The sequence below is a fragment of the Dioscorea cayenensis genome, chromosome 1, assembly GCF_009730915.1.
Source record: "Dioscorea cayenensis subsp. rotundata cultivar TDr96_F1 chromosome 1, TDr96_F1_v2_PseudoChromosome.rev07_lg8_w22 25.fasta, whole genome shotgun sequence".
NCBI lineage: Eukaryota > Viridiplantae > Streptophyta > Magnoliopsida > Dioscoreales > Dioscoreaceae > Dioscorea > Dioscorea cayenensis.
In genome coordinates, this window is record NC_052471.1 from 1,055,698 (window position 1) to 1,067,392 (window position 11,695).

General features: G+C 32.1%; 2 protein-coding genes across 4 annotated transcripts; one reads left to right on the forward strand and one right to left on the reverse strand.

The window, feature by feature from the left end:
• Positions 1–844: 844 nt before the first annotated feature.
• Positions 845–2,265, reverse strand: LOC120268765 (probable carboxylesterase 8). The gene has a single exon (XM_039276063.1). It carries the CDS (start codon positions 1,927–1,929, stop codon positions 943–945), a length of 987 nt encoding a protein of 328 aa, XP_039131997.1. The 5' UTR covers positions 1,930–2,265; the 3' UTR covers positions 845–942.
• Positions 2,266–6,231: 3,966 nt separating this feature from the next.
• Positions 6,232–11,338, forward strand: LOC120252325 (histone deacetylase complex subunit SAP18). 3 transcript variants are annotated; one of them, XM_039262081.1, is made up of 7 exons: positions 6,232–6,354; positions 6,970–7,100; positions 8,697–8,729; positions 10,020–10,130; positions 10,240–10,335; positions 10,931–11,005; positions 11,090–11,338. In XM_039262081.1, exons 2-7 carry the CDS (start codon positions 6,987–6,989, stop codon positions 11,120–11,122), a joined length of 462 nt encoding a protein of 153 aa, XP_039118015.1. In that variant the 5' UTR covers positions 6,232–6,354; positions 6,970–6,986; the 3' UTR covers positions 11,123–11,338. The 3 variants fall into 3 exon arrangements, with proteins under 3 accessions (XP_039118015.1, XP_039116759.1, XP_039117502.1); XM_039260825.1 differs by having other exon boundaries at positions 6,243–6,354; positions 6,946–7,100; XM_039261568.1 differs by having other exon boundaries at positions 6,243–6,354; positions 6,963–7,100.
• The last annotated feature ends 357 nt before the right edge of the window (positions 11,339–11,695 follow it).

Genomic DNA, 11,695 nt, shown 5'->3' on the forward strand with positions numbered 1-11,695 from the left:
TTAATAGGACATAATAAGAGTTTAGGTTTTACAAATATTTATTTATCTCAATATATTCTTTTATTTATTTATTTTTATTTTATTTTTTTGCTAACAAACTTAATCGGAGTAGTATAATAAAATAATTTTACTTTATATACTCTTCTAAAAATTGTAAACTATACTTATAAGCAAGCACATCAATAATATTCAAATTATATGAAAATATAAATTTAACTACCTAAACTGAGAAAAAAAAAACTTTGATCCCAAAATTATATCATTATATATAACTAATAATCCCTTTATTTAATTAGTGGCATAATAATAATTTTATTTTTTTATATAATAATTTATTATATAATAATAAAATCATATAATCTAATGACACTTGCTTTATTTATGAAAAATAAGAGTAACTCAAGTTCAAAACTTATTAATAGTAATAATTTCCATATCACCGGCCGGATGTGAAACGCGGATTTATATCTCAAATTTTGTATCCCTAGTTGAGGATGTATGGATTATATAATTAATTTGTAATTTATACACAAGTTTAGTGCTTATCATTTTAATTAAAATAATAATAATCTATATATATTATTAAAGTAGATGTATAATCTACTTTGAGAGTGTTTTAAGGAATAATTTTAATTTTTTTAAATAATATTTAAATTTTAATTTATATTACTTATAATATTAATAATTAAAAAATATTAATTACATCTAATTATTTATATAATAAATATTCATAAAATTTTTAAAATCTAAATTATAAAATAGTTTAAGTTGTTTAATAATAATAATAATAATAATAACAATAACAACATTGCAAACAAAAACTAAAATATATTTTTAAGCATTCGATTAATAATATATTATTAATCATTAGACGATCTGACGAATCACAAGCTCGTTTCATTGATTCTCAAAGTCAAATCAAACAAGCGCACAGGTCATCATCTACGCAGCATCAGCATCAAAGCCATTAGAGATGAACTCCCGGAGCTCGCCGATCAGCGCCGCCGCCTTCGCCGGAACGAAGAGCTCGGCGGCGTGGAACCCTTCTCCACCTACCCTTGCCACCACGTTCACTCCGCCCTCTTTCAACACACTCGCGAACTCCCTCTGCCGATCGATCAGAGGATCGCCATCGAATCCCAAGATGAGGCATCTCGGCAGCCGGATCCTCCGCCCGGCCACCGCCTTGACGACGTTGCAGAACTCGTGGTCACGATCTGCCCCCTTCGGCAACGCCAGCCGCCACATGGTCTCGTTGGCGCGGAGTGGAAGGACTGGGTCCTCCTCTGATGCCATCTCCGATGAGGTCCTCTTCTCGCCGCCCAAATAGGGTTGGTTGAGGATGACACCGGCGAGCACAATCGGATGGAGATCTAAATCCATGGCGCGAATCCCGGCATAGTACGCCATGTTCCCGCCGGAGCTACTGCCCATCAAGTAGCAACGAGAGAAGTCCCCATGGTTAATGATCCATGGATCTCCGCCTCCTTTAGCTTGATCCCAGACCCAGCTCAACGCTTCCACGGCGTCATCATACGCCGCCGGGAGCCGATGCTCCGGAGCAAGCCGGTAATCCAGGGAAACAACAATAGCTGGGAGCTCGGCCGCCATTTGCTCGCACTCCTCGTGGTAAAACACAGTGGATGCGTTGAAGGCGACGAAGCCACCGCCATGGAAGAAGATGATGATTGGGAGCTTATGGGAAGGGGGATGATTAGGGCAGTAGAGGCGCAGTGAGGTGCCATGGATGGGGTTGAGAGGGAGATCTTTGGAGAGGGTTTGGGATTGAGTGTTGGAGGGATCGGAAGAAGGAGGGGAGATTGGGACGATGGGGCGGGAGATAGTGCCGTCAAGGTGTTCGACGATTTGCAAGAATAGGCTGGTGCTCTTTGGCCGAGGATTCTCGGCGCGCGCTCCGACCTCGCCCATGCTTTGCGCTCGGTGCTCGACCGGGATGGGACGGTATGCTGGCGTTGAAACACCGCTGTTATATAAGCATCAGAATGAAGGTTAGTGCTTTGAATTTTAATTATTATTTATATGTTTATATTTATTTATATCTATGATATCATATCACCAAAATAAAAATTGATAAGATTAATTATAATTTATTAAAAAAAACCATAATGTCAACGAATGATTTATTGCAATACCGTCCTCGTAATAAAAGGACGGCAATCCCGTTTCTTGTTGGGTTAGAGTTCAGAGTTATGGATTGCGAGTATAGTTCACTCCAATAATTTTTTTTTTTTATTAGATAAAGCGGAGAAACATCTTCTATTATCTCTATCACACATTAATACTTCGAACGTTACTGTCAATAATGTGCATGCGTGACTTAATGCCTCGAACGTCTTCTCACCTTGTTGGTACACGAGAGGTGTGTAACATCACATTTGAGCTGATTCTTTTTGATAAGGATTTCAATCCTCACTATTTAGCACGCCACGTAAAAGATCTATATTAGTTCATATAATCAAGTAAACCAAGTAGCTTTGATAATTAAATAGACTAATTACATATTTTTACCCAGTTTGACGTTAAATATAATTCGCTCAAGTTAAAGGTTTGAGAACTTATGAAGTTAAAAGTTTCATTTGATTGTAAATACGAAATTTTATGGCTCAATATTTTATTTTATTATTATTATTATTATTATTTAGATTGCATATATATAATAAAAAAATATGTGATTAATTTTAATAATAATTAAAAATAAATAAGTGAAAGACAATTAAAGATACTATTGTTCCTTTCAATTAAATAATACTGATTTAAAAATAGTATTTGAGGTTCCATCAAAGGCAAAGCTACATCTCTGTCAAAAGACATGTGGTCTAGCGGTACCCAAGTCTCCTCGTTTGGGAGAGACACGAATTCGATTCCCCATGACCTTGACCGTACTCCTTAGTTTCAAAAAGGTGAGAACGCATGGTAATTTTTCCGTCGGTGTACGTCCATGATGATTGATGATTGTCATCCTACCTAAATAAAAACTACACCTATCATGGTGTGTGTATATATAAGGGGACGAAAAAAATGAAATTGTGATTAAAGAGTCAAATTCAGAAATGGAATGGACATTGGAGGAACAAACAGCCAATGGTTTCCTGTCATATATAAGTATGTTAGTGTTGACATTGTAGTTGGCATTTTGTTGCATCCTTGTTTTATGAGATCATTTGAAGTCAAGATTTGATGATTCTAGACAATTCACTTAAAATTCATTTTGTGCGGAGAGAGCTCTGCTGTTGTAAGTACAAGATCTGTAACTTTCCAACAGAGGACGTGGATGGGGTTGCTTGTAACTCATGTACGGATGATCCCCAATGCCAATGCTTAATTAGATGGGGATTTATTAAATAATCTTTTGAAAAATCACTATAAATTGATCATGATGATACACATGATGCATGAAAAGAATAGTAAAATAAACTGCGTGTAAAAATAAACTTTGACTCGAATATTATTTTTTTAAACCACCGACTAAATATATGACCGCATGGTTTTTTTTTTAAATTAATTTTTTAAATTTTTATATAAGAGTTAATTACATTATCACATGTCTATTGTATTGTGACAATAGTACTATTTACATAATTGAAACAAATTATTAATTTTATTAAATAGTTGATTTTAATTTTAAAAATAAATAAATAAGGCCCTTGATTGGAATCTATGTGATGAAATTTTTATTTGATCACATTATAGTGTTTATTTATTTAGAATTTATTGAAAACTATGCATCATCTAATGTTCCAACAATAATCAAAACGACATAATTTTCCAATAAAAAAAATGGTTGTATAAACTATTCTAACTATTGGAAAGAACATATATAATTTCATCAAAGTTTCATTTGGTGTGTGAGCTTTATATTTGAAGTAAATCGTTAGTAAATCACTTTAATATGTTTGTATAGTTTATTACAGTAGTTCGTTGCCTTATTATATACAACTCAATATCATAAGTAAATGATTTTTAGACATTCATTTATGAAAGAAAGCTCAACCTTCACCTACCAACTCATGACATTGAATGAATTGAAAGCTAGACTTCTTGATAGAAATTATAAAAATACACTTTTTGTGACATCACAATACCACATTTAGAATAAAAAGTATAATATATATATACTTATATTTAAAAAAATAGATAAATCACAAAAGTATAATAATTCAATATTATATAAAAAATAAAGAATATAAAGTTATAAACTAAATTAACATTTCAATACAACATGAATAAAAAAATTAAACGAGAAGTTTACATAATTACTGAATGAATAGAAGTTAACATCCAGAACAAAAGCAAGCGGCATGAATTAGTTTGGAATGAATACTTTATTTAATACTCAATTACAAGGAAAAGCATGTTTTTTAATTTATGAATTATTGGGCATATTAAACAAAGAAAAGGAATGATCACATGGCTTGATTGTTTGTATGTTTGGCCCTTGATGGTTTGTTCAAAAGGTATTAAAAATATTATTGTCAATGCCGGTTGTGGGGATGAAGAAGTAGCCTCCAAAATTGACTCATAGCACATGATACTTATGTGAATCTTTACCAACAAACCCTCTTTGGTTCACTATCTCCTTAATTGTATTGAATGATCTAGATTGCTATTAATGAATTGAAAGCAAACCTCCCTCATATAATTACCATAAAAAAGCAACACTTTTGTTGTGGTTTCCAATAAAAAATGCAATAATTTTAATATCAAGTTTAGGTCATGTTTGTCAGCGAAAACAAACTATATGATGTTTATAAAATACAATAGCATTTTTACTACTGTAGATATACATTTTTATTATTTTTGTATAAACAAAATATTTTTTTTTAAAAAAAAAACAAATGTGAGTATAAATTTGAAATACCATTTTTGATTTAATAATAGAATAAAATATCAACTCTTATGTTATAGAAATGATCATATAATTTTTTTTAAAATTTAAAATTAAAAAAAATTACTAATGACTTTTTATTTTATTGGTATTAAATTGCTTAGGCATGTATTTCACTGATGTAATTTGTTCACATTTCATAAAAAAAATCACCAAAATAATTTAATTTTTATTTCATGTAATTTTTGTAATTCACAAACAATTTTAGCCGTCCCACTCACCTTCCATTCATACACTTCGGCAATATCTACTTAATAAGGATCAAGGTTAATAAATTAAGTCCAAATTAATATTTTATCTGAGTCTCAAGCACAAGGGAAGCATGGTTTAATTTATTAATTAGCGCACATTAAAGCTAAACTAATGAGGAAAAATGATTAGATAGCTAGATCATTTGCTTAGCTTCTTATTTTAGGAATAATCTCTCTAGATGTTCTTTGAAAAGGTCTGCCTTGTTGAATGTTAACAAGCAGTGTTTAGAGATGGAGAAGGCACTATTATTGGTTCAAAAGAGTTGACTTGTGATCAATAAAGATTGTGAGATGGTATTTTAGAAGTTTCATTTGTATTTTCAATAATATTAATTAAATTCTTTGTATTGTTTTTTATATCATATATTAATTAATTCTCTGTATGTTTTTCTTAATAAATAGACAATAAATCTTTCCATTTAAAAGAAATTAAAAATGTACATAAACGTGAAATTCGATATCAAATTCTCTTTGAATGAACATCTTACGCAATGAATTCGGTGCTAATAGGGAAAAAAAAAATTTATTGGCATGCCTATTTGTTTTTCCAACCGGTTTTCATTTTAATAATGCAATAATTTATTTATTGTTATACAAAATTAAATAATTAGTTTTAAATATTCTATATAAATTATTATTGATATTAATGTTAGATAGTTTATATCTAAATTGAAAAATATATGGAATACAAATTCAAAAAAATATAAAAAGGTTTATAAATCAATAAAAAAAACCTAATTTCTTAGGATATATAACCAACAAAACTTATCAGTGATGAGTTCTTACAAAATTTCATAAATAAACAAATTTCACCAACAATGAATGACTCCCTATAATAACTTTATCTTAAATATAAATATATATATATATATAATTTTTTTTATTGTAAAAAAATTATTGTTTAAATTTTAATTTTTTATAAAAAAAAAATAAAGAGTGAATACAAAAGGGAGCATATTCATCACCATAACAGTGCATCCAGTAAATCAAAGCCGTTGATTTGCATCAGTAAAGGTAAAAAGAATCCAACGGTTTAGATTAATAAGGGCATCCGTGTCATTTCACCATCTGAGACCAAACTCCATCGTTCAAAAGCCACACTCCGAAGGCTCAAACCCTTCAAGCTTTCCAGAGTTTCTCGAGAAGAAACCCTAAATCGAAGAGGTTTCATCTTGATTAGCATCCGATTCTGTCAAGGTTTTCATTTTTCTCCTTATTTGAATTGTTGTTTATGGAGATAAGTGATTATTTTTTTCCTTACGATTTTTCTTTGATTTTCTTGGATGAATGATTGCAATTTGATGTGCATTTGTATGATTGATTGCGTTCTTGTGGACGATGATGTTTGTACTTATCTTGTTATCATATTTGTCATTGTTATGTGTTTTCTTGCTTTGATTGGGTATTGTTGAGGTTTCTTGAGGTGTTTCTGGATGGAAATAGTCTCGTAGTTCTATGATTTTTTGTGTATTTTTGGTTGATTTATTAAAATATGGCATCAATGTTTCAGTCTTTGTGGATGCGATTCTTGCTTTGATAGCAGTACTTTTTTTTTAAAAAAAAAATTATATCTTGACAAATTTAGGAAATCTGTTTATGTTTCTCAATGATAAATTATTGCTTCAATTCTTATAGTAATATTACAATCTTTTTGATTTTGTTATATCATGAACTTTTTCCTGTAACTGAGATTATCAGAATGTGCCTTTTTCTTGATAATGGTGCAGATATGTTAGTGCTTCATTTGTTCTTTTTTCTCTTTGTCCTAAATTTGTGCTTTTGATTTAGGCCTGATAGTTGTTTAGATTATAGAATAGCGAAGGAAAGAAATGGCAGGAGTTGCTGAACCACAAAATCGACAGGCACGGCCAATGCCCCCTCCCCAGTCCAGAGGTCCTCCCCCACCTGCTCGTCCTCGGTCTGAACCTGTTGACCGGGAAAAGGTCGCGTCACTATCCTGTTCTTGTTCAATGATGATTTTTCTCATTTGCTGCCCTTGCTAAGTAATGATAACATGTTTTTCTCTGCAATAATCTTCTAATCTTTGAGTGCATATAAACTTTGTTTCAACAATATGTTTTCTCGTGTGCTGTTTTTAAGCTTTCCAGTGTCAACAGAGAACTGTTTTTAAGGAAAGAATTGAAAACAGTTGTCATCCAAACATTGCTTGTTAATCTTTGGGTAGAGAAATGTTTTCCTTTGGTTCCCATATTGTTGTTTACAGGTGTTTCTGGAAAGTTATGGTTTTGGTTTATTCATGGACAAGGCTTCAGATGAACCTACAGAAATATTCTGCCTCATGTTTCATGTTTTTGGGACAATATTATACATGCATTCATGTTTGCCCCTATCTCATCTAAACTGCTTGTGGATAAGTCGTGGGGCTTGTTATTGTTTATTCATCTTTGATGAAGGAAAGATCAATTTATTAGTTCACAGTTTAGCGGAAACTGAAAATCATGAGCTCATGGACTTTCAGCTCTATTATCTACTTTTTATTTATTTATTTTTAAATTTTAGTTTGAGGGAATGTCTATGTTGTTCACTTAGCATTGGTAGTCTCTTTTTTTACCAAAATTTTGCCATTTGATTTTCATTTTGACATTCAAACAGGTTTTTAATAAGAATCTAGACATATTCAGCTTATTACCAATTAGTTGTTGGCCATTCGTCTGGGGTCCTGCATATTTCCTTAACCTTCAGTCTCTTTGTGTTTTAGATTGCTGATCTTCATAGGTGTTATTGGTTTACCTTTGTGTTTTTAAGAGTTGTTGAGTATTTTATTGATCTCTGTTTAGGAGTGGAGATTCTGGAACACATGTACTCTTTGTTTTTGATCTACATATTTGCGGTTATATTGCTTGGAATCCTTTTATTGGGCAAAATGAGGGAATCACTTCATTTCAAAGTTTCAAACCTCAGCTATAGTAACTCTTCCTTTTATTTCTTTTTCCCTTTGGTGCCCCATCCCTTTTTCAAAAAGAAGTTTAAGTGCACCTTTCTTTATTCTCATAAAAAGAACCTATTTGATTTCTACTCGTCTTTTTTTTTAAAACGTCTGTTTAATTTTCTTGTGTCTTTCTACAATTTTGTGTGATGCATGGATGTCCACCTCTTCCTTGAAATCCTGAATAATTTCATCCATATAGATGTTAAGCAAATGTGTGTTCATAAATTCAATGATTTAGATTTGTTTGGAAACTTTTGCTCCTACTCATGGAAGTTAATGTGGACAATTGAAAGGGAAGAAATAAAAATGCAAAAAATCCATCTACCTTGCAAAAAGGTAGAAGGAAGCACATACTAGATAAATTACATTTATACCAAGTGTACTTGGATGTGTTTGAAATATTTGAAATATTGACGCTTATTGGTATTTCAGTCATTTCTTCTTTAGTTTCTTCATTGAAACTAGGTTTCTCCTGTTCTCATGGTTAAAATGTTAAATGTGTTTTTCTTTAACTAAGTCTTTTTTCTAACTTTGCACTTATCCCTTTTTGCATTCATAGTGCTGACTAAATTTTCATGTATCATTGCAGACTTGTCCTCTGCTTCTTCGAGTCTTCACTAAGGTATACACTTTCTATGTGTGTGTGTATATATAATTTATGGTTAACTCTTATTGTAGTGGAAATTAACTTTTGCCACATTTGTTTTGTGAAAATATTGAGACAATTTGATTTTTAGTATATAAAAAGATGAGCTCAAATCTATCTATATACGTTTAATTTCAACACCTTTAGTTTCAGAATGCATCATTGCATTATTCAGAAATTATATCGGGATTTGAAGGTTTTGGGTTTCCTAAATTAAGCTAAGCAATAAAAGAACAGTTTCTTGATTATTTTTTAACATCCTGACAAGCAGTTGTAGTTTATTTATGTATGCATTGTTGCTCTTTTATTGATAAGTTCTCAATCGTTAATGTGGGGTGTGAGAGAATGGAAGAAATTGTATCATGACAGATAGGGAGATAAGCATCCTCTTTTTTGTGTGTGTGTGTGTTGGAGTCTTGGAGAAACACAACAATCCTAAGTTTAAGGGAGAGAAAGGAACAGCTCAAATGTTTGGCACACTCCCTAGGGATCTGTGAGATATGTTACTTTATATCTTGCACTGGCAATTCTATTGTGCCAGCACAATTTGTGGTTCATAAACTTATACCGTCTTTAACATGTAAAGCCATGTGTGTTAGTACTTTTTATATCAACTTTTTATTTTAACATTGTTTATACCTCGATCTTGCAACTTATGTTTTTTTCTTGTCACAATTCCTTTTGCCTTTTGGCCCTTTTCTGCTCTTAAATTGCTTTTAAGGAAGCAGCTATACAATTAAGTTAAGGGTGCCATACTTTCTGAGTTCTGACCATTGTGATGGTCCTGCATTAGGCACATAACTATATTTTTTTTTTTAAAGAAAATTGTGGATAAATCGCCTTCTATTAGACATGTTAAGTTTTGACGCATTGACTGTAGATGTATACCTCATTCTATCCTAGAAACAATACTCATTGTGCTACAACTCACCAAATTGAAGTATTCATGCCATGCACATAATGATGCATGAGACACTTGTGTTTAACATTTAGAGATTATCCATATAGTTTAATGGAGGACTATGTTGTTAGTGATCTTGTTAGGTTGCCTATTACCTAGTTTATCATGTATTGTTACCTATCAACTAATTAATTGTTCATGCTTATCTTTCCCTAGTCTAGAACTAGAAATGATGATATGCACCACATTTATAGAATATTATGCTATTTTTCTGTTCGAAACCACAATAAAAGTATGTTGATTTCAAGTAGTCTTGATTTTCTTCTTAGTTAATGAATTTAAAAATTTTTCTTTTATGCCCTTAGGTTGGTGGGCATCATCCCCAAGAAGACTTCGCTGTGAGAGGTAAGGAGCCCAAAGATGAGGTCCAGATATATACATGGAAGGATGCTACACTTCGTGAACTGACGGACTTGGTACTGTATCATCATCCTCAACGATCACTTCATTCATCCTTTTTTTTTAAATAATAAAAAAGAGATTTTATAGGTTATCACCGTGGTTGTGTTCTTTTTGGCTTTTTAGGTAAAAGAGGTTGCTCCTGCTGCAAGAAGAAGAGATGCCAAACTGTCATTTGCATTTGTCTACCCTGATAAGAATGGCCATTTTGTTGTAAGACCGGTAAGAATAAATTACAGATGCTTATGATGTTAACCAATTATGTGCTCATTTGGGGTTTTTTTTTGGGTAAGATAATCCGATGAGGTGCTTGGTGACATTCTTTTTTCTGAAATCAGTATGACTATTGAAAATTTTTTTTTAGAAACTTCACCACATCAGTCAGTCTTGATAACCATCCACAAGCTTGTGTTACTCTTCTTTTTGAGAAAAATTAGTTTTATCCTTGTCTTATGCGGTTTTATTCCTTATATATTGAAAAAGATCAAGAATTAAAGACCCATCAGATCTTGTAAACAATTAACCATTGAATTTTATATTTCATTATTATCGCTTACTACCATTTCATAATATTATCTTAACAACTAGCACTTGTGGTTTGCCACTCAACATTTTCCCCCCAAAGGCTAAGGTTGCCCTGGCACAAATTGGATCCATTGCTTGCTTAGTGTTTCAACAATCTCTTTGTATACACTTAAATAACATAGTTTGTGAGGTTTCACTTGCATGGATATGTATGTGTATGTGTACATATATATATATATATATATATGAATTTCTTGTTAAAGCCAATATGTTTTCTGGGTGAGTGGTGCAGGTAGGCATGACCCATTCACATGGCAATGGGAGACGGATGGATGATCACCAGACGCTCGCTGATCTCAGCTTTCAGGTAGCACTAGATATTATGGCATATTGATTTAATAACTCATTTTTAACTTTTGCTGATTCATAGTTTTACCTTGTCATTATACAGATTGGAGATTACTTAAGTGTTGCTATCATCTAGAGGAAAGGTCTGTTTAGAAACTCTGGGGGAGCCATTTTTAGTTTTCTGTATGATCTACTGCTGAAATCTAGTTTGTAAAAATTGGCAGTAAAGACAAAGCCAACTTTTGAATGTTTATAGACTTAAAACTTGTCTTCAGTTGATGCTTGTTTTTTCAGATATCTGAACTATGTTAAACTATCTATATGCTGAGATCTCTGGAAAGTTAATGTGTGATGCTTTGTTGTGCCAGTTAGTTCTAAACCTGGATGCTCACCTGATGCAAGAAGGTGAAGGTGACTTTGACCATTAAGAACTGAATCAGTGTTTCTTATTATCTCTTCCTCTGATGGAAGAGAATGGATAGGAAATTTTACTTTGATATATGTTGGTACAAACATGGTGGCAGATGCTAAAGGCCACAGCGCAGCTCTCACGCGCGCACACACTCACACTAACACTACAATGGATCATATATTTTCTAGCTGGTAATATTTTAGATTGACATTATTTTTAATTTTAACAGCAGTAATGCTGGATAAATGTCTCATCATCTTGAATGAGTCACTCAACTGCTTTTAAAATATATCAAAA